Below are 23,747 nucleotides of genomic sequence, written 5' to 3'. Positions count from 1 at the left end.
CAGAGTTAAGACTTTTGAGTAACTAAGATTTTAGGCATGAGCCACCAGCACCCAGCTATTAATTATTTTTAAGTGTTTTCTATATTGGTATTTTTTAAATCTGTATTAGAAATTTTCCTTTACTGACTTGCTTATGTTGTTTGTGGAAATACATCTCAGAAATACCTTTCTGGAATTCAGTTTGATAGTACCATTTAAAAAAATTTTAATAAGGATATGGAATTGTGTCAGGCAATTATTTTATATGAAATCTTAGCCAAAAACCAAAACAGTGAAGCAACCTAAATGTTTGAAAATAAGAGCTTAAATTATAATATAGCCATACATTAAATACAGTGCAACTGACTGGATACCATGGCTTATATATATAATCCTAGCTACTTGGAAAGCAGAGATCAAGGGTCAAGGTCAGCCTAGGCAAAAAGAACTTCGTGAGATTCTGTCTCATTCAATGGCTAGATGTAGGTGGCCTGTGCCTGATATCCCAGCTATAGGGAAGCCCAGTGTCCGAGGCATAAAGCAAGATCCTAGCTCAAAAATAACCAATGTAAAAAAGAGTAACACATTGTAATGGTAAAAATAGTGTAAAAGAAGTAGATGACATGGGAAAGTGCTCACAATATATCATTAAATGCTGGAAGAAAGTTATTATACAATACAATCTATTATAATAAATGAAAAAAGGAAAACATATCTAAACATTTACACAAAATGCTTATAGTGTCTTTGGTGGGATTTCTTGTGTCTTTTTGTGCTTACTAATTATTCTTCAGTGAACACAGTTTACAAAATATATAAGCCTTTTTTATTGTTTTTGTAGTTCTGGAAAGAATTTTCCCCCTATATCACAAGTGAAATTTTCATTTTATTTCACAGGTTCTGTTATTTTATTATGGACTTAACTATGTCATATACACAGCCTTAAATATCTAGGGATGATCCATGACCTTTTTGGCTGCTGTGATATCTAAGCTACTTATAGCTAAGCTAGAAATATTGGATATCTTAAAGAGCTATAATAATGTATACCATGAATACCCAAGGAAAGTGTAATACCCATGGATACCCAGGAAAGTTAGAAGCAACTTAACATTCATGGCTTACAGTATTAGGAAATTTTTTGTTATAATGACTTCCTCATTACTATGCTATATTTTTAATCCATTTTAGTATGTTTGTGCTACTGAAAGGAGCCACTAAGGAGCAGTCTTTTAAGATTGGTCAAGAAATTGCTGAAGCTGTAACTGCTACCAATCCTAAACCAGTGAAATTGAAGTTTGAAAAGGTAAGAGGATCGAGTTTCGAAGCCAGCTCCAGCAGAAAAGTCCATGAGACTCTTAACTCGAGTAAACTAGCCAGTAGTAGAGCTGTGGTTCAAGTTGGTAGAGTGCAAGCCTTGAGCAAAAAAAGCTCAGGGAGGGCTGGGAAGGTGGCTCAGCCAGCGGTAGAGTGCTTGCCTGGCATGCATGAGGCCCTGGGTTCAATTCCTCAGTACCACATAAACAGAAAAAGCCGGAAGTAGTGCTGTGGCTCAAGTGGTAGAGTTGCTAGCCTTGAGCTGAAGAGCTGAGGGACAGCACCCAGGCCTAGAGGTCAAGCCCCATGACCAAAAAAAAAAAGCTCAGGGACAGAGCCCAGGCCCTGAATTAAGCCTCATGACTTGCACACCCTCCCCACATCCCCCCAAAAAGAATTAATCAAAAATCATTGCTCCAGGAATTACATCTTAAGGAATTTATCCTAAATGCAATTGTGTACTAAAACACTTTTCAATTCCTAACTATTAAAATTATCCTAAATAACACATAGTAGGTACTGACTACATAAATTATGATATCTTCATACATTGGCTGTGATGTAACTACAAAACAAACTGAGTTTTTTATAGGATAGAATGTTCTCTACAATTAAATATTAACTGAATATTCATGGTGCAAAATGCTGTATAGTGATGCTGTTTAAGGAGAAAAATATCTCTGAAATATATCAGAGTATCTCTGAAAGAATATACAGGAAATGAATAATAGGATGCCACTAGGAGAGAGAAACTAGAGACTAAAGGACTTCTTGGTGTATATTCTCATAACATTTCAGTTTTATGCCATATCTAGATGTAAACTAAATTAAGAAGCCAATTACTCATACTTGTAATCCTAGCTACTCAGGAAAATCAGACCTGGGGGATCACAGTTTCAAAGCCAGCCCAGGCATAAAAGTCTGTGAAATTATAACTCCAAAGTAAACAGCACTATTGGTATTGCTAAAATAGAGTGCCAGCTGTGTTAAAAGCTGAGCCAAGTATATGAGGTACTGAGTTCAAACTCTGCATCTGGCAAAAAAAAACTAAAAATGAAGTTGGATGGGGTAACAAGTTCAACAAGAAACATATTCACTACTTTACTATGTAACTGTAACCCCTCTTTACATCACCTTGACAATAAAGGTGAATTAAAAAATAATATTGCATGCAAAAAAAGAAAGTGGATGGTGGGAGACAACAGTATCATTTGAGGTGCAGAAAATTTTGTAGTATAAAAGTAAGAGTGAGTGGTAAAGAAGTAAAGATAGTAGATCATTTTGTGCATTTTCATATCCAGGTAGAGATGTGCATTCATTGTATCCTAAGTCATATTTTGAATGTTTTTATAATTGTCATCTGAGTAAAGACCAAAAAAAGACAAAGTAATCATGTGGGAGAAATGACTGTTGAGAGCCTTTATGTTACTTTTACCACAGGTATATTTGCCCTGTGTGTTACAAACAAAAAAGAGGTATGTGGGTTATATGTATGAAACACTGGACCAAAAGGAACCAGTATTCGATGCAAAAGGAATAGAAACTGTTAGAAGAGATTCTTGCCCTGCTGTTTCTAAGGTAAGTTCTATGTACCTTTTTTTTTTTTTTGGTCCAGTCGTGGGGCCTGAACTCTGGGCCTGGGCGCTGTCCCTCAGCTCTTCAGCTCAAGGCTAGTGCTCTACCACTTGAGCCACAGCGCCACTTCCGGCTTTTTTCTTTTTGCTTATGTGGTGCTGGGGAATCGAACCCAGGGCCTCATGCATGCAAGGCAAGCGCTCTACCACTGAGCCACCTTCCCAGTCCTCTATGTACCTTTTGTGCATAAGAAGTGAGTAAAAAAAATTTTTATAACCAGGCACCAGTGGCTCACACCTGTAATCCTAGCTACTTGAGCTGAGATCTGAGGATCAAGTTTCAGAGCAAGCCCAAACAAGAAAATCCATGAAACTCTTTATCTCTAATCACCAAAAAAATGGAAGTTGACTAATGCAGAGCATTAGTCTTAAGCAAAAAAAAACCAAAGGGACAGTGCCCAGGCCTGAGTTCAAGCCCTAGTACTAGCACATATACAAAAATGAATCTTGTGTAAATGTAACTTATCTTTAATCACACATCTAGGTGAAGGAAATATATCCTACAGGTAACTATATAGGTGGAACTGTATGAATTTTGAGAATTTTTTTCTAATAAAACAATTTTATTTTAGTCATTAGTTTCTGGCTTGTTGTAAAAAAAAAAGTGTTAAAAATGTATACATGAACTGGTAAGAGTTTTTCTATCACTTAGATGGTTAAAATAGGACATACTATACTATTTCCAAAACATAGAAAAGATAAAGAAGAGAAATTCACAAACTAATTTCATAAGTAACACAGTCAAATTAAATGAAATAAAATTTCATTTAGATACAAATTGGGAAAATTTCTGAACACTGGTATATAAGTCCCCTAAATTTTTCCCATCTTAGTAATTTTCACTATAGTATTTCTCTTTTTTTAAAACTTAGACAAACCAAAAATATATGATATAAATGAAAATAGTACTACTGAGTTTTATGAGAACACTTAAAAACATAATTTGATTTTTGTGGATATATCATATAGTAAATAAATTGGGAGTATTATTCAGTAGTAGTTTCTGGAAGGAATATCCAGTACCTTCTACCCTTGTGGCCAGAATTGTAACTAAAAATAAATAAGTGTATGTATAAGTATATATAAATTTCATTATCAAAATAAGATATAGAATTTTCACCTAGAATTAATTTAAATTCAGGCTGCTACATATACTATATGTTTATTTCCTAGATTTATTTCTAACAAAATTCTGCCATAATTATTCATCAATACTAAATAAAGGCAAAGTGTCATTTTTTCATTTGACTCATGTTATTTAAGCTGCTTTATGGTTCTGTAGCTGACTTGGGTCCTTTAATTAAAAAAAAAGTCACTGGGTGCTGGTGCCTCCTACCTGTAATCCTAATTACTTGGAAGGCTGAAACACTACATCTCCAAGGAGAAGAAAGCTGGACCTGGTAGCATATGCCTATGATCCCAGAGATGACTAGAAGCGTAAAAGTAGACTGATTCCACTTCCAGCATATACTTGGGAAGGAAATAAACCACTATGCTAAGAAAAGTGGTCAACAGAAAACAGAACTGGAGGCATCTCTCAGCAGTATAGCAGTAGCCTTACCAAGCACAAGGCCCTGAGTTCAAACTTGAGTACTGCCAAAAACAATGAATGAAATCACATCTTATTTTTGATGTCTAGAGAGCTTTGACTGAGAAAAACTTAATGTTTTATATTGCTTTTTATAACAAATGTTTATCTGACTATGATTCCAACATGCTTTTTTTCAAACTATATAATCTGTCTTTAGAAATGCCAAGCTGTATAGTCTCAAAAATACTTTCAAATGCTTAGATAGATCAGCAAATTATCTACTAATTACAGTATGAATGTGTACATGTATGTATGTATGCATGCCTACATGTATATGTCTTGAGACAGTGATGCTACAAAATATTTTATCTATGTGCAAATCTGTTTTGTTTTAAGATACTTGAACGTTCTCTAAAGCTGCTGTTTGAAACAAGAGATATAAGTCTAATTAAGCAGTATGTTCAGCGACAATGTATGAAACTTCTGGAAGGAAAGGCCAGCATACAAGATTTTATCTTTGCCAAGGAATACAGAGGAAGTTTTTCTTACAAACCTGGAGCTTGTGTTCCAGCTCTAGAACTTACAAGGTAATAATGTAGGCAACAGCACAGCCCTTAGTACCTAGATAGGGTAGTCCCAGTAATCAGCAAAGACTTTAGGTAAATGAAAAAGAGACCTAGTCCACCATCTATAGACATTACAAGTTGTTTTTCTCCATTCGCCCACATGAACTCTTTCTAAAGATGAATGTTTCTTATACTTTGTGGGTATTCCTCCTCTTAGCTTTCCTTGGAAAACCAAAAACAGCGAAATTATGACCTCTGATGTATTTGTTTCTCCTATATCAAAATAACCAGGAAGTCCATAATACTGATTCAAGAATTTAGATCCTAGTAGATTTCTCATGGTTTTGTTAATTCTGACTTAAATGTATTGGAAAGGTGCCATCTCTAACAGTCTTTGATTGTGATTTTTATCTGGGTTTGCATAGGAAAATGCTTGCTTATGACCGGCGTTCTGAACCTCGTGTTGGAGAACGAGTGCCATATGTCATTATTTATGGAACTCCTGGAGTTCCACTTATCCAGCTGGTAAGGCGCCCAGCAGAAGTTCTTCAGGATCCAACTCTGAGGCTGAATGCCACTTACTATATCACTAAGCAGATCCTCCCACCCCTGGCAAGAGTCTTCTCACTTATTGGTATTGATGTCTTCAGCTGGTATCATGAGTTACCGAGGGTAAGTTTACTAAACAGTACCTGTGCTTGTATCTGTTTCACTTAAGATTTCCAGTACAACTAAAAATTATATTTCTATGCTGTGAGACAGGAAAATGGTCTTCTATTATTGTAACTTTACAAAGATGCCACCCTTCTCTGATTCCTTAAAAAAAATTAAGATTTTTTATATATATATTTATTGTAAAAATGTTGTACAGAGGGGTTACAGTTACATGAGTAGGGTAATGAGTACATTTCATAGTGAGCATTGTCACCTCCTCCTTTGTTTTCCCCCTAACATCACTTCCATCCCCACCTCCCCACCTCCTCCCATCCCCACCCTACCCCAACATTGTAAAGTTCATTTTCAACATAGTGTTGTTTTTGTTTTTTATAAACACCTTCTTAGCTTCTATTAGGTTGCCCAAATTTCAAAAATACAAAGATGAAACAAGAATTTCCATGGTAAACATTTAGCCAGAAAATAACTCAGAGTAAACCAGCTATTAGAAAATTAATGAAGAACAAATATTTCTTCAAAGTGGATGTTTAGGAAATATAAAGGAAGTAGGTATGGTGACTTCATATGTATAATCATACGTACCTAGGAAGTATCAAGCAAGATCAAAAATTTGAGCCAGCCCAGGCAAAAACTATATGAGACTTTTTCTCAACCAATAAAAGCTAGATATAGTGGCATGAACTTCTCATCTCATCATCATGGTAAACAAATAGGAAGAAAACTATATGGCCCAGGCATAACAGCATAACCCTAGCTAGGCACTGATAGCTCACGCTTTTAATCCTACCTACTCAGTATGCTGAGATCTGTGGATCATTCAAAGTCACCATGGGCAGGAAAGTCCTTGAGTCAACCACCAGAAAGCCAGAAGTGGAGTTGTGGCTCAAGTGGTAGGTAGAGTGAGCCTTGAACAAAAAAAAAAAGCTTAGGAACAGCGCCCAAGTCCTGAGTTCCAGCCCCAGTAATGGCACATACACTAAAAAGCTTGACCCTATCACAAAAATAAGCAAAGAAAAAAGAACTGGAGGCATGGCTCAAGTGATAGAATGCCAGCCATGAGCAAGCAAGCTGACAGAACATGTGAGGAGATGAGTTCAAGCCCTGGTTAGCCCTCTATCCCCCCTCCCCCCCCCCCAAAATTAGTGTGGAAACAGGGAACTTTGCTTGAATTTTTAGTTATGGTTTAGAGAATTTGTACTGATTGACACCTATAATGCTGTATCCGTGCTGGGAAATTCAGATTTTTTTATTTAGTTACTGTTTTTCTTTTTTTTTTTATTTTAATTTATTTTTTATTGTGAAAATACCATACAGAGGGGTTACAATTACATGGGCAAGATAATGAGTACATTTCTTATCAAGCATTGTAGCCTCCTCCTTTGTTTCCCCTTCCCATCCCTTTCCATCCTCCCCCGACCCCCCCCACACAATCCTCCCCGCCCCTCCCCCCCCACCAAAGTTGTAAAGTTACTGTTTTTCATTTCAGCAAGAATGTTAAGCCAATGACATTTTGGTTGTTTGTTCAGAAGCTGGTACTTGGGCTTGAAATCAGAGCCTCATATTCTTACTCAGCTTTCTTCCTTATGGCTGGTACTCTACTACTTGAGCTACATATACCTCCAATTGGCATTTTGTTGGTTAATTGAAGATAGAGTCTTTAGACTTTTCTGCTCAGGGTGTCAAACTATGATTTTCCTCCTGACCTAGAGTTACAGATATGAGCCACTGGCACATAGTACCAATAGCATTTGTAAGAGACTAACTCAACAACTTTCATGCAGTGATTTATGAGATACCAGGAGAATATTTGAAGCATATAATAATAATATTTCAATGTAAAAAAAAAATTCCCAAAGAGCTAAGAGTATAGCACTTGTACTGGCAAACCCCAGTACTACCAAAATCTAGACTACTAAAAGAAAGCCCTTACTAATTTCAACTGAAGAATTCCTAGATTTACTTTTGCTGGAATTTTTCATCCTACTGTCTAAGAAGTTGTTATATCTGATGATATTATCAGATGTAGGCTCCGTGAAACCAAGTATTTGGTTCATTCTGTAGACCCAGTATCAAATGTGGCATATAGTTAGCTGTGGAAGGAAGAAAAGGGGAGGAGAAAGGAGAGGTAAGGAAAGCAGGATAATGACTGTAATTAGCATGAGATTAGTGGGTCTGCTGTGTGGTTAAGATTCATTTCTGAATTGATGTTTTTGTAGATCCAGAAAACTACCAACTCCTCTCACAGTGAGCCTGAAGGACGAAAAGGCACTATTTCACAGTATTTCACTACTTTACACTGTCCCGTGTGCGATGACCTGACTCAGCATGGCATCTGTAGTAAATGTCGGAGCCAGCCTCAACATGTTGCAATCATTCTCAACCAAGAAATTCGAGAATTGGAACGAAAACAGGAGCAACTTGTAAAGGTATGGCCTTGTTCCTAGACCCAGGATCCCAAGTACTCATACTATTCAGAGAGGTGCAGTCAACTCTCGATGAATTATAGTATGAGATGTGAAACTGATGTGAAAAATGAAGATTTAAACAAACTTCCTAAAGTCTAAAATTATTGTAACTGAATTTAAGGATTAAAAATGGTTTAAGTTCTTTTATGCTTTAGTTTTTGTTCTTCTGGAATAATATATATTGTATATATTAAAAGATAGAATGGCCATCGCAATTTTGTGTGTGTCTGCGCGTGTGTATATACATATACACGCACAAGCTTAGACTGGCCCTAGGGGCTGTCCCTAAGCTTTTTGGCTCAAGGCTAACACTACCATTTGAGCCACAGCTCTACTTCTAGTTTTCTTTGAGTAGTTTATTGGAGATAAGTTTCAAGGACTTTCCTGCCCCGGCTGGCTTTAAATCTCAGTCCTTAAATGTCAGCCTCCTAAGTACCTAGGATTTAGGTGTGAACCACCATCAGTGCCTGGCTTCAGTTTCTTTTATAATAGCATTTTTTAAATAATAAGAAACATTCCAGTTACTTTGGGGGGGGAGGGAGGGTCCAGTCATGGGGCCTGAACTCTGGGCCTGGGCGCTGTCCCTCAGCTCTTCAGCTCAAGGCTAGCACTCTACCACTTGAGCCACATGCCACTTCCGGCTTTTTTTTTCCTGCTTATGTGGTGCTGAGGAATTGAACCTAGAGCCTCAAGCATGCAAGGCAAGTGCTCTACCATTGAGCCACCTTCCCAGCCCCTCCAGTTACTTTTAACACGTGATATTATATTATTATAAATAATACCTTAGAGAATTGTTAGTAAATTTGAAATGTGCAAGTCTAAGAATCCAAATCGAAAATAATTAACGTGATTGAGTCTAACATGATTGAGCCTTCTTTAGGCACTCTTTCAGTTAAATAACTGGCATAGAGAAGTTAAGCAGTTTGCATATTATATTCCTAGTAAGTGACTGAGCTGTGATGTAGACATAAAAGGCAAAGATAATTTTTCAAATGTGGGAATTACAGCAGAAATAAACAGCTGTGTTTATTTCAACATTTGTTGAAGTTAGGAAATCTAAACAAAACACCTCCCAAGTTCACACTCATTAACAAGGTTTTTAAGTCTTTCAAACTGTAATGCTATCCTTTTGTCACCATTTCTTGCCCTTTTTTTTTTTTTTTTTTGTCTTTTTGTCGGTCGTGTGGCTTGAACTCTGGGCTAGGGCACTGTCCCTGCGCCCTTCAGCTCAAGGCGAGCGCTCTACCGCTTGAACCACACTGCCACTTCTGGTTTTCTAGCGGTTTATTGGAGCTAAGAGTCTCACAGACTTTCCTGCCATGGCTGGCTTTGAACTGTGATCCTCAGATCTCACTCTCCTAAGTAGTTAGGATGACAGGCGTGAGCCACGGGCACCCGGCTTTCTTGCCCTTTTTGTTGCTTCACTTTACCCTCCACACTACTATCCAGAACTTTTCTGTGCATGTACTATATAATCTCTTCATCTTCTGATCTTTAAGCACCCTTTTCTGTCTATCAGGAATGCTTTCCTCATCTCCATCTAATCATCTGCGAGGAACCAATTTAAACACATAATGAAGCTTTCTCTAGAGTGAACTGCGAGGAACCAATTTAAACACATAATGAAGCTTTCTCTAGAGTGAACTCCTGCCATAACCTCCTCTACTTTCCTTTGCTTATTCTTGTATCTTCACCAATAACATCAAGTGAAGTGAGCAGGTGAGAGCAGAATCGCACTGCCCTTCTCCCTGTTCTATCAGCTGTACCTAGCATAGATTCCAGTCACAGTGGTGGTATGTAAATACTTAGGAATGAATGATTTCCTGCTCAATATATGACTAAAGAAACAATACTTAGCTAGAATATTACCAACCAACCTTCAGCCATTTTGTATTAGTCAGTGTAATCGCTGAACTTACTAAGTATCTTAGCTTGTCTTATTCTTTTATTTGGGGGGAAGGGGCATCCGGTCATGGGGCCTGAACTCTGGGCCTGGGTGTTGTCCCTCATCTCTTCAGCTCAAAGCTAGCGCTCTACCACTTGAGCCACAGCACCACTTCTGGCTTTTTTCTTTTTGCTTATGTGGTGCTGAGGAATCAAACCCAGGGCCTCATGCATGCAAGGCAAGCGCTTTACCACTGAGCCATCTTCCCAGCCCCTCTTAGCTTGTCTTAGTCTATAGGTGTGTCACAATTACAATCATCAACACACAGAAAATTCTTTTGTTGGTCCCTAGTATAGCAGAAACTTTAGGCCACTGAGTGGTCTCTTCTGAGACCTTTGTTATCTTCTGCCCACAGTGACCAATACCATACTAATTGGTGCTATCAATTTAACCAGCACCTTCCTTCTTGATGGGCATTCTTACAATAGACCTTTTTATGAAATGCAGCTTGGGCAACCTACTCTTGGGACAATAGGCCTTTTTATAAAATATAGATTAAGTAACCCTTTTGCTTGACAAAAGCTCCATTTCTTCTTGCTTGAATGTACTTTCAAATAAATAAACTTTAAAAGAAATAAAAGTTTAAAAGAAAGTTTAAAAGACTTAGCTTTCAAGAAATATTTAAACTACAGGGTTTTTTTCAAACTTGGTTAAAACATGTTTTCCATATTCTAATCTGTAGAAATTTTTTTTAAAAATTGTTATTGTTAAGGTGATGTTCAGAGGGGTTACCGTTTCATAAGTCAAGTAATGAGGACATTTCTTTGGTGGTAGTTTCACCTCTTCCCTTGTTTTTCCTTCCCATCTCCACCCACAAGTTGTATAGTTCATTTTCTTTTTTTCTTTTTTCTTTTTCTTTTTTTTCTGTTGGTCATGGGCCTGAACTCTGGGCCTGGGCGCTGTCTCTCAGCTCTTCAGCTCAAGGCTAGTACTCTACCACTTGAGCCACAGCACACTTCTGGCTTTTTCTGCTTATGTGGTACTGAGAAATCAAATCCAGAGCCTCATACATACAAGGCAAGCGCTCTCCCACTGAACCACCTTCCCAGCCCATATAGTTCATTTTCAACATAGTGTCTAGCAAGTACCACTGCTGCATTTTTGTTCACCTTTGTCCCCTCATTTCTGTGCTCCCTCTTATTGTAAAAACTTTCATAAATTAGGAATTACAGAACAGGAAGTAAGAAGAACATAGTAAGCCAGGACCCAGTGATTCATGCCTATCTATAGTCCTAGTTACTGAAGAGAATCTCAGTCTGAAGCTAGCTGGGACAGAGAATCTGTAAGATCCTTAATCTCCAGTTAGCCACCTGTGGCCTGAATTCATGCCTCAGGACACACACACACACACACACACACACACACACACACACACACACACACACACACACACACACACACACACACACACACACACACACACACACACACACACACACACACACACACACACACACACACACACACACACACACACTCTCTCTCTCTCTCTCTCTCTCTCTCTCTCTCTCTCTCTCTCTAAGTAATGTTAATACATACACACACACACACACACACACACTTTCTCTCTCTCTCTCTCTAAGTAATGTTAATACATTTCTTAACCCAATACCAATCAAGTGATGGAATATTTAAACAACTCATAAAGTAGTCCTATGACTATATCAAATTCTGTAATCCAAAATTAAATGACACACTTCTTAAGTGTTTATAAAATTTGATCATATCTTAGTTTGTAAAGAATCAACAAATTTCAAAAAGTGGAAATATTACCAATGACTTTTTTTTCTTTTTTCTTTTTTGCCAGTCCTGGGGCTTGAACTCAGGTCCTGGCACTGTCCATGAGCTTCTTCCTGCTCAAGGCTAGCACTCTACCACTTGAGCCACGGTGCCACTTCTGTGTATGTGGTACTGAGGAATGGAACCCAGAGCTTCATGCATGCTAGGCAGGCACTCTTCCACTAAGCCACATTCCCAGCCCCACCAATGACATTTTTATCAATATACAATGGTATAAAGTAATAATGAATTCTAAAAACAAGAAACGCTTCATTTGTGAACTTCAGTAATTCCTCTTAAAGCAAAATTTAAAAACTGCATAAGAGATTATAGCTTAGCCATAGCAAATCTCAGAAAAGAAAGTATCACCTTAAACACTGACTTTAACATCTGAATGAAGTTTTTGTAAGAAAGCAAAAGAAAGGATCCATAAAGATTAAAGGAGATTGTTTTTAAATGTCCCATTATGAAATAAAAAGGTTTCCAAGTTGGGGTTGCTCAAAATTTTAAATGCAGAATACTCAGGATGTAAATCAGTAAAAAGATCTTGAAACTAAACCTTTGAGTTAAATTTAGTAAGTCAGCTAGTTCCATTGTGGATTATTTAGCAGACACACAGAGTTCTTAAATATTTATCAGTTTGTCTTGGCACTTGAGTATAACTTTAGTACATACAGCTGTAATACAGAAATTCTGTTGTGGGGAAGTGATTTGTCTCTTGACAAAGATATAATTACTGAAAGGCTTTCTAAAAGAACAGCATGCTTGATTAAACTAAAGCATATTTTTGTAAGCAGTTGACTCACTATTCCCACTTTGACCTAGAATTCTTGGGTTTAGGTTTTCCTCCTTCCTCAGCCTCCATGGTAGATGAGAATACTGATACCACTGTAGGTTCTCTCTCTCTCTGTGTCTCTGTCTGTCTCTCTCTCTGTGTTTGTTGTACTGGTCCTGAGGCTTGAACTCAGGGCCTGGGCACTGTCCCTGAGCTTTTTTTGCTCAAGGCTAGTGCTCTACCACTTGTTATGGACTTTCCTGCATGGGCTGGCTTCCAACCTCTGTCCTCAAATCTCAGCCTCCTGAGTGAGTAGTTAGGATTATAGATGTGAGCCACCAGCACATGCCCACCCCCCATCCAGGTTTCTCTCTCTTTTTTTTTTAACTTGGTTACACTGTATTTTCTTGGTCCTTAGACTCACACTACTATTCTTTCCATTGGTTCATAATGTACATAAGACGTAGGGGTTCTATAAACTGTAGATTCTTAAGCTTTTCATGCACAGAGATTCTGATTCATTGGCATGGGATAAGGCTCAGACTGATCTATTTTTAAGCTCATTGTTAGCCAGCTGCAAACTACTGCTCTAGACTACTACTGTCCAGTTAACATGATTTAATTTTCAAACTGGCATTTTTCTTCTGAAATAAGAAAATAATTTTCTCACTATTGGCATTTTTAAAAGACAAGTATATGTAATTTGAAAAATAGTGTTTATAGTTAAGATACATTCTTTGAGCCAGGTATCAGTGGCTTATGTTTGTAATCCTAGCTACTCAGGAGACTGGAAGCCAGAGGATCTTATGTTTAAGCCAGCCTGAGCAGAAAAGTCTGTGAGACTCTGTCTCCAAACTAACCAGGATAAAACAGCTAAAGGCTTGGCTCAAATGATATAGCACAAGCCAAGCAAGCAAGCAGAACAAGTATAAGGCTCTGAGTTCAAACCCTAATACTGCCCCCAAAAAGAAATAGTCTGGTAATTGGGTAATACATTATGTGATTTTTTTTTCCTAATCAATACATATTAATTATATATATATATACACACACACAGTGTGACAATTCAATACATATATATAGTGTGTAATGACCAAAAGAATACTTGTATTTCTTTGTGTTAGGAACTTTCAGATGACTCTCTTCTAGCTATTTTGAAACTTACAGCAACTTGTAGATTATCATCACTGTTATATGCTAAAGAACACTGGAACTTATTCTACCTATCTAACCACATTTTGGTACCTTTCTCCAACCTCTCTTTACCTCCTCCCTGTGCATTACCATCCCAAAATTTTTACGAGGCTTCTATACTTATATGAGATCAACTTTTTGACCTTTCTCAGATGAGTGAGAGCATGTGGTATTTTTTCTTTCTGTGCCTTACCACAAATGTCCTCCAGTCTCATTCATATTGCCATAGTAGAATTTCCTTCTTATAAGGCTTTTTGTATATAAACCACATTTTTTCCATTCATCTATTGATTACCTTTTTTGGCTATTCCTATTTCCTATTTTCCCTATTACAGCTGCAATAAACATGAGGTACAGGTATTACTTTGATACAACAATTTCATTTATTTTGAATATATACCCAGTAGTAGTAGAATTGCTGGTCCATAAGTAGTGTTATAGTTTTTGAGATCCCTCTCTATTTTTTATTATTGCTGCATTATTCAGATTTCCTTGTCTTTGTGGTTGTACACCTCTTCTAATTTCCAGTTTGTTGGAATTTGTTTATAGTATTCCCTAGTGTTTGTATTTCTGAGCTATCTGTGACAAATGTTTTGTTGTTGTTGTTCTTGAGTTTATTTGGATCTTCTTTTTACAAGTCCAGCTAAAAGCTTATAAACCCTTATTAAAGAATAAAAACAAAAGCTTTTCTCTTTGTTATCTTTGTGGTGCTGTTGTTATTGGTGTCTAGTTTATTTACTTACACCCTGATCCTTACTATCCTTTCCTAATTTTGGACTTGGTCTGTTTTGCTTGATTTGCATCTTTAAGTTTTACTTGAAATCTTTAAATTAGTGTCATGTGTTCATAACTGCCATCCCCATTTAGTGCATTTCTGTCATTCCAGCAGAAAGCATAAAAGGGAGAATCTTGACTCAGACCAGTCCAGTCAAGATCCTAGTCCAAAATTATGGAAACAGAATGAATTGACGACATGTTCAAGTGGTAAAGTCCTGCCTAACAAGTGGGAAGCTCTGATTCAAAACCTCAGTACTTAAAAAATAAAATTAAACTTAAAATAATACTTCAAATTCCTTTTCAGGCCTTTCATAGATTTACTTTTCTTTAGGGTCTGTTAGAGAATTCATGTATTCCCTTAAAGAAATCATATGCTTGCTGTTTTTATGCCTTTTAATTGTCTTTACAGTAACATCTGATAAGTTATTTCTATCAGTTTTATGTTTTTCATAGTGAAAAACCTTCTCTTGGAGATGTGTCCTAATACATGATTCTGAATATTCTAGCCTCTCTGTAGTTTCCTCAGCTATACTCAGTATCAGCAATGAGTGTCTCAGTGGCCACAGCAGCAGGTTTTATGGGGCTGGGCCTCCCATTTGGCCAGAGCTTTCCCAGATATGCTGGCTTTGCTGGGCAGTTCTGTAGCCTCAGGGCAAACCTGTTTCAAGGAACCTCAGAACACACAGAGGCATGTCTCTAATTCAGGTCCAGTTGAGTGGAGTTGTACACATCTATGGGGCTGGTTGCCAAGCTGCTTTCTGTGCTTCATCAGCCCAGGTCCATTATGGCCTAAATAAACTTTTCTAAGACAGTGCAGTCATGTAAACTCCCAGCAGCTCCCAAAACTAGGGTCAGGGACTATGGGAGTTTCTATGGGCCTCCTTAAACTTTTTCCCATGGTGAGAAATCTAAACTGGTTCCAACTAGGAAGACAACTTAGAAAATGAAGGATGCTTTGTTCTCTTTATATAAGGCCTTCTTGAATCTCCATGTTGCTCAGCCTCTTTGCCCTTTCCTTAGCATACACCAGTGCTCCCATCAGATACTCTAATTGAACTGTTGTTTATTCTTTGTGGGAAGGAAAATGTGTCAGATATCTCTAGTGATTATCTTGCTGGAAAGTTACCATTCTGTGTGAATTTAAAGAGTTCTATTGTAAATGAAAGTTAATCTCTCAAATGAAATGTCTCTTTAGAAAATTTTGTACTGCTATGTGAAATAACATCCTTTAGCAATGTTTTGCCCATAGGGTAGGCTAGGCTTCTGAAAGATAAAAACTAAAGAAATTTTCTGTAATGCATTATTTTGTATTGTGTGTTTGCCAGTAATCTTGTAGTAGGTTAGGATGGATTATTTTAAAATTTCATTATTTACACAAATATTAGTTTTCCTGTTGTTTTATGTATTTCTCTTATGCTTACAGATATGCAAGAACTGTACAAGTTCCTTTGACCGACATATCCCATGTGTTTCTCTGAACTGCCCAGTACTTTACAAACTCTCTCGAGTAAATAGAGAATTATCCAAGGCACCATATCTCCGGCAATTACTAGACCAGTTTTAAATTATTAATGTCTCAGAATTCCAGGTGCTATTTGTTCAGTGTTTACCACTAAGCTGTCATGCATGGTGCTTCCTCAACTTTCATCAAGGATGTTCATTGTCTGTCTGTTATCTGAAGACTATGAAGACTTTTATGTTAACTGAATTAGAAGTTACACTCATTGATCTCAGAGTAACTCACTTCTTACAATGTACAAATTCCTCATTCTTTCACATTGTTTTATAAAGCAGGTGTTGGATTTGCCTCCAGTATGTGTACCACCTTGTAAATCCATTTGAACAGATCATGTTTACTTCCCTGTGGAAGGAACACTTTGAAAACCTCTTAAAGAAATACCATTTGTGTGTTTTCCTTGAACTTCTGTATCAAGATGTGTTACTTAGAAATATCCATTCAATTTATAATTTTGACTGCAAAATATTTTGTAAATATACTTTTTTACTTTTCAAACAACTGAGTAAAATAATGTGCAATGAATTTTTATACAAATGATTTTCAAGTTGTTTGGTATATTTCCTCTAGGTTTTGCTTGACTCAAAAGTAGATTTGTTATTTTGATCAGACTGTGGAAACAAATAGTACCATGTGTAGCATTTTGAAACATTATTTTCTAAAAAACAAAAACAAAAAAATGCTGTCTTGCTTTATTAGCTATTAATGGGGCGTTGTGAGGAACTGTGCAAAGACATTTTTGTTACAAACCTGTGGGCCTGTTGCAATACTTTAAAAATAAAAAATTTTATTCCATCTTTGCTTGTTTTGTATAGACATTTCTATTGCTTCTAAATATGCTCAAAATACTTTCTCTCCTTAAGTATTGTACAGTTATGTATTGTACAGTTAATCTTGTTTGCCGCCATCTTGGACACAAAATGTGTGTTTAGAATATTTGTATAACTGTATAAAATTTAAAAGGATTATGTGGTCAGCGCATTGTTTTTTAAACTGGAAATCATTTTGTTTTAAGAGTTAATAATGAAAACCATATTAAAATTGAATAAAATATGAAATATAAAAAATGAAATATGGCAATGTCATTTAGTCTTGCTCAATAATTACCTTCATCTGTTTTCTAAACCCACCTTGGTTACATCTTATTCTGCTTTCTTAAATTTAGCTCATCGTATTTCATGACTCATATTAACTTTCCCTTATCAAAGTTTAGGATTAAAAAACAACAAAAACAGTTTAAGAAAAATTTTACCTTCATCCCTTTAGAGAAGAATATACTTTTTTTTGGCATATTGTCAATGTTGATTGTTTTTGTGTAGATACAATTAATCTTGAGGCCAGGACTTTCCAGAAGGAAAGCAAAAAGTACATTAGTACTTAAAAAAAGGTTTAAATGTCTTTCATATATGTATTATTTTCAATATTTTAAAAAGCTTCTGTACATAATATTGCTGATCTGACCATTCACCAGGTTTACACACACACACACACACACTCACACAGAGATAGTTGGCAGATCATTTTATGAAAATTATATGGTTAATATCAAATATAAACTATATCTTTATAAATGTATTAATATACATATATATGTTCATAAACATATATAATCCTATTTGTATATAATGGATGCATTATTATTTATATAATGTAAGTCCTGCCTGTTGACATAGTCCTTACTTTTGGCCATCTTTTTGCAGTTGTGGGAAAAGGCTGAGACTAGTCCTGAGAATATGAGTTTTACTAGTTTTTCTGTGGGTGGACACACTTCTAACTTAGTTGCTGTCAGGAATTGTAGCTCATAACATCTCATAGTAACACAGTATTTCAACAGATTAACCAATTTATGAATTACTTCCCCCATGGAAGAACAAAGAAAGAGCATTAGTGTGTTTTCCTTGTATCAAGACATGTTTTGTTTTTTTTTTAAAAAAAGACATGTAATTTAGGAATATTCATTCACTTTACAATTTTGACTCCATAACGGTTTACTCAGCATGACTCACCTAAACTTGCCTAGTCTTAAGGTATTTAGCACATCGATTTGGTTGCCCCTTCCTCAAGGAAATAGCTCCCTTGTAACTGCCCTCAGCCTTTTAAAACTGCCAGTCAGTGAGGATCCCGTTTTCAAACTTCCCTGGGAAAGTTGGAATCTGACAAAAATATCAATAGTGAGCAGTTACGAATTTTTAGAGAAGATTGGTCCTAGGAGGTCATCTGGAGCTGGGGCTGACCACCCGGAAATCCTGAGGACCATAGAGCCCAACTGACTGCCATAGTCCACAGCTGATAACACGTTAGTCTGAGATGACATACGTTACCTGCCACCAGACACACTATCATGGTGACCTGAACTCTCCATAAACTATAGTAAAGTCTTCTAGCTGTATGGTTTTGATCTTAACATCTGTGATCTTCATTCCTAACAGCTGAAGCAAAGGAATATTGTTAAGGCCTACTAAACTTTTAAATTGAACTTAATTGCAGAATAGTATTCCTTAAGTATTTAACTATGGAATAAAACAAACCTAGCTATAAACAATTAGTGCTCTGCCATCAACAGATAAGGGGAAGACAAGGTGACTGTATATGTAGCTATTTTTAAGCTAGGTATTTCAGATCTCTCTTAGTCCTGTTAACATCTTGGAAGACAGCATGCACACTTGACTTATTTTTATCCACATAATGCCTGTTCTTTTTCCCTGATTCAATGAATAGTGTTAGCTTTAACAATGTGGGCTTTATAATAAAAAGTAAGATCAAGCACCAGTAATGCCACAGTTCTTAATTTTATATAGGAAAATAGTTGGGAGTTACATCTAACAATTGGGTTCCAAGGAGGAAGTCATAAAACAACACACACCACCTAATCCATTGCTTGTCATATTTTCTCACCTCACCCATTGCTTCCTTGAAGACTTGGCAAAGTGTGGCTTGCAAAGCAAAACTGCTGCAGAGGCACTGTCACATCCTCACAATAACGTTTCCGTGTATTAGGCAAAGAGAATACCCAGAAGGCAGACAAAGGCTTTTTTTAAAAAACTGGAAAATCATCTTAATTGCCTGTCTTACTAATGGTACTGCCTTTTGCTGGAAAGAGGAAACACAGGTTTCAGAAAATAATAATTAGAAATAAAGAGCCTCTATGTTTTGGTCATTAATAGAAATGCAGCCCTTTGAAAAGACCATTTGTACACAGATACTAAGATATTTAAGCCAGGTGCCAGTGGCTCACACCTGTAATCCTAGCTACTCAGGAGGCTGAGTTCTAAGAATCATGGTATGAAGCCAGCCCAGGCAGAAAAATCCATGAGATTATTTGCAGTTAACCACCACAAAGCCAGAAATGGAGCTGTGCCTCAACTTCCAGAGTGCTAGTATTGAGCAAAAAAGCTCACGGACAGCACCCAGGCTCAAGTTGATGCAGTAAAGATTTTACCTCCTTTTGGAAGAACCTCAAAATAAAAACTAGAAAGCCAAAGCATCATTATTAGAAAACTCTCAGGAAAATCTCTGAAATATAAGACTTAAGAAACAATTCAGACCTCACAGTACACCTTTACTTCAATTGAAGAGATCACATTATGTTCACAAACACACAAGACACAACTGACCCTTAGAAAACACTTGAACTAAGTGTGGGGATGCCAGGCAATGATGGAGGCATGATGAGGTATACCACGGGTGCCCAGAAAAAAGCAGTAAGCGGTACAGAGGTAGATTCCGTCCCTACCTGAGAGAAAGACAGTAGAAAAAGAACAACAGGTGGTTTTTCTTTTGTGTTTTCTGTCAGGTTAAAAATCTTCAAAAAAAAGTTGTTCTTACTAACATGAACTAATGTGGCAGCCTATAAGATGAATAAGCAGTGGTTAAGAAAAACACTGTATTTCACTTAAATTTTTTTTTACAAAAGCAAAGTAATAGAAATTTGATAAGAGAAAGCAAACATCACAACAGATAAAATTTAATGTCAGCTAGGTGTTGGTGGCTCACACCTGTAAGCCTAGCTACTTAGGAGGCCGAGATTTGAGGATCACAGTTCAAAGCCAGGCCAGGCAGGAAACTCCATGAGACTCCTATCTCCATAAACTCAAACAAACAAAACGGAAGTTGCTCTGTGGCTCAAGTGGTAAAGCATTCACCTTGGGCAAAACTCTAGTTCACGCCTCAGGACCAGAAAAAAAAAATGCAATGTCATTTAGCATAATTTGAGAAGAAATAAGAAACACGAGTCACCAATTCTACTCACATCAAAAGTCATCTGAAGTCCCTTCCCTGTCTCCTATACCAATAAACCACCTGATTTCCCAGGTATTTCAAAACTCAGAGAGTAGAATTCCTGGAAGAGTGACATAGGTTTCCCAATACCTGACAGTCAGTGCCTTAATGTAAGCTATAAGCCTGGTATATAGTACTTATCAGTGATTATCATCCATAGCTAATGAGAATCCAATTGTAAAACAGCAAGGACCAGACCCAGCCTCTGTTCCTGAGGTAGACCAAGGACCACAAAAGGCCTATTTATAGTTCTACTACTACAGTAGTATTTCAGTGACATCTAACATATCCCATCTGAGCACAACTAGAAAGCATATAAAAATAACTTCTCTGTAGAATGTCTGCAAAAATAGTATCTTCTCCATAATTGTACAAATTGTGACATTTCACTGAATCTGAGACATTGATTGTAAAACAATTATAAATATATGTGACTACATACATAATTCACTAAAATGTCAAATACTAAACAATCATTGAGTACAATGCATACTCTATTACATTAAAAATGATGTACCTTAGACTCAGTGAGAAGTCATAAGCAGTAACTTCTTTTCTGGTTTTTGGGTTTGAGGGGGCTTTTTGGCTGAGGATTGAACCCAGGGCCTCTGCTTGAGCCACAACCACAGTCCTTTTATTTCTAGATTGTTTTTTGGACAGGGTCTGGAGCTCATCTTTCCCCTATTAGCCAAATGACATTTTCCCACCTATACCTCCTGAGTAGCTAGGATCACAGGCATGTGCAACCATGTCCTGTTGGTCTTTGAGATAGGGTTTACAAACTTGACCAAACTCTCAAACCACAATCTCCCTGTCTCTATCCATACCATAGAAAGCAGCACTTTTTTAAAGTTATCAGTTTTGTCTTACCTTTGAAATGAAGACAGACTATCCTAGCAGACATCCTGAACAAATGTAAGTCCTCTTTCTTATTTCTAGAATCTCAGAATGGAAGGGAGAAAAAGGAGAAAGGACAGTAGGAGGAAGAAACAACCTTGACAAAAACAAGGATGCCTGATTATTTGCTCAGCAAATCCATTCCACTCCCTACTCTGTAGTTTTTCTCTATTACAATTTTGTGCCCAACTTTTCTCTAACCAAATTCTCAAACACAAATGTCCCTTCCTTCTCTCTACAAGGTGGGGACTATAACACACCGCCACTATAATGAGCCACAAACCAAGCACAAGTCTCCTAACAAGATAATACCATACAAAGTCACTCACAATCACAGAGCATTTCAAACCATTTAGCAGATGCTATAAATGGATCTAGAAATTCTGATTTCCAAGCATGCTGATAATCCAATGCTCTGCTCTCAAGAGCCTCTTTAGACATGGTGACTATTCAATGTCAGTAGTAATGCATATTCTGTAAAAATTAGCCCTTTATACTTATGTGTTGCAAGTGGTTTTTTCAAAGGAATCACCAGTATTGACAGATGACTCAACTAGCAACGGACTAGAGAGAAACTGGTTGGAAAAGTCAGCTGTGGTCTCCATCAAAATATTTCTAGACATCTCTATTGTGCAAGGACTCACAGTATCATTCATCTCAACCACTTCAAAATCCATTTCATTCCATTTTTCTGCATCCTCCCCTTCATTCTCTTCTTCATAGTCGTTTAGCTCACTGCTAGAAAGCAAAGCTTTCTGATCCTCACTTTTTCTGTGTCCTACTTGATGATGACTCAGAGGTAAGGTAGCTAATTTATACATCACAGGAAATAAAATGGAAGTGAAGATCGCTGACCCCAAGCAGGTGTACAGAACTACTGGTAAATCTGGGTACTCTCCTTGAAGAATTCCAATTACTGCAGGAATAGACATTTCTCCCAAGGCAGCACCAATCACAAAAAATGCAGCAGATTTGCCACTGATGGTGGTGTACTGTTCAATCCAAGAAACACCGCTGGGAAACGTGGTGGCCATGGAGGCCCCATACACGGAGGTTGCTATCCAGAGACAAAGGGGGCTCCTGTGAAAAAGCACCAGAAACAAACAGGCAGCCAGGCTGCCAACGTTGCTCAACACAATCATGGTGGCAGGACGTAAACACGAGGCAAAGAAGATCGCCAGGCCCCTGCAGGCTGCAAAGGTCCCCCAGAAGATGGAGTTCAAGCCAGCTGCTTCTTTCTTGTCCATGCCAACATGGGTGGTGGCAAAGGAGAAAATATAAGAGCCATATGTCACCTCAGCCCCAACGTAGAAGAAGAAGAACAGAAAAAGCAGACAGAGAAGGGCCTTGTGGTATTGAGCTCTTCGAGATTGCTGAGCACATGATGTTGATTGTCCCTGCCTTGAGCTTTTCATGCAGAACAGAGCAAAGAAAAGGAGAGAAACTACGAGAATGTAGGTGCCTATGGAAGCATAAGCCCACAGTAAGTTCATGTCATGGGGAGCTGCGAGTAGAGGGTCTGAGGTGGCTTCAGAAGAGGCATTGAGGGCTGCAGGGAGAAAGTCGGGCTCTGTGTGGTTGTCAGCAGACACTGTGGGGCCCAGGGCCAGTTTAGCCAGCAGGGGAGCCAGGAAGGCGCCCAGGGCAAAACTGAAGTGTAAGGCCTGCATATGCGGGGGGCTCTTGTCCCCCCAAAGAGCCAAGATGAGCACGTTCCCACCTAGCAAAGAGACACAGAGAAAGTTTTAAGTTATCCACAAAACTTAGTTTCAAAAACACAACACCAAACCCTGCTCCCCACTATGAAAAAAATGAAAATGTATTATATCAGTTAAGCACTGTAATGGTCTACATTCTTCAAAGACAGGCTCTGAGTCAATTCTGTGATTTGGGAACACTAAGCCACCACCACTAGAGAACAGTGTGTTCTACAATCTTTTATTCATACACCATGGTTATAAAACAGTGTTAACTCCATGCATTATTAATACATATTTACAAGTGTTTACAATATATATTTACCAGATAAAAGTTGATCATTGATACTGACCTAGTTACCAAAATGTCCCATACTTGCTATTGAAAGATTTTCTGAGGAAGATTGTTTTATGTATATATAAATAGATTCAAAATATAAATAGATTCAAAATACCAACTTGGGACTTAAAATCTCCAGCATCCTGCTGTGCCCATTAGAGAAAACAAAAGCCCATTTGTTAACCTGAACCAACACTGTCTGAACACCTACAAGCTGAAAGTTAAGAATACTAACACTCTGCCTGTCCTTAAAAAAAAAAAAAAAAGTCAGATGTTTTTAAATCAGATTGCATTTTACAAGCAAACTAAGCCTGAGTTATAAAATATTCCCACCATCTACCTAGTAATGTTAAACTGGGCAGAGAAGCATAGAAAACTGGAA

The 23,747-nt window shown here is 37.4% G+C and overlaps 2 protein-coding genes across 6 annotated transcripts in view; one reads left to right on the top strand and one right to left on the bottom strand.

The window, feature by feature from the left end:
* The window catches only part of Rev3l (REV3 like, DNA directed polymerase zeta catalytic subunit), a 151,717-nt gene extending 134,534 nt beyond the window's left edge, over positions 1–17,183 (top strand). For 3 of the 5 annotated variants that reach the window (XM_070024751.1, XM_070024752.1, XM_070024749.1), the window contains exons 27-32: positions 1,171–1,285; positions 2,737–2,874; positions 4,858–5,048; positions 5,453–5,699; positions 7,919–8,128; positions 16,061–17,183. In XM_070024751.1, coding sequence (XP_069880852.1) covers positions 1,171–1,285; positions 2,737–2,874; positions 4,858–5,048; positions 5,453–5,699; positions 7,919–8,128; positions 16,061–16,201 — 1,042 coding nt within the window. In that variant the 3' untranslated portion in view covers positions 16,202–17,183. The remainder of the gene's footprint in view (positions 1–1,170; positions 1,286–2,736; positions 2,875–4,857; positions 5,049–5,452; positions 5,700–7,918; positions 8,129–16,060) is intronic. The other 2 variants (XM_070024750.1, XM_070024753.1) reach the window with 1 other exon arrangement.
* A 15-nt stretch (positions 17,184–17,198) lies between these two features.
* LOC138828666 (sodium-dependent glucose transporter 1-like) lies at positions 17,199–23,044 on the bottom strand. Its single transcript, XM_070024756.1, has one exon. The coding sequence runs from the start codon at positions 22,996–22,998 to the stop codon at positions 21,826–21,828; it is 1,173 nt and encodes a 390-aa protein (XP_069880857.1). The 5' UTR covers positions 22,999–23,044; the 3' UTR covers positions 17,199–21,825.
* Between the last annotated feature and the right edge of the window lie 703 nt (positions 23,045–23,747).

This window comes from Dipodomys merriami, unplaced genomic scaffold (assembly GCF_024711535.1).
Source record: "Dipodomys merriami isolate MVZ:Mamm:240054 unplaced genomic scaffold, mDipMer1.0.p SCAF_160, whole genome shotgun sequence".
Classification (NCBI taxonomy): Eukaryota; Metazoa; Chordata; class Mammalia; order Rodentia; family Heteromyidae; genus Dipodomys; species Dipodomys merriami.
This window is presented reverse-complemented; position numbering and strand designations above follow the sequence as displayed.

Excerpts from the sequence above, each read along its gene's own strand:
- LOC138828666 (XM_070024756.1), bottom strand. The coding sequence starts at position 22,998 with ATGCAGGCCTTACACTTCAGTTTTGCCCTGGGCGCCTTCCTGGCTCCC.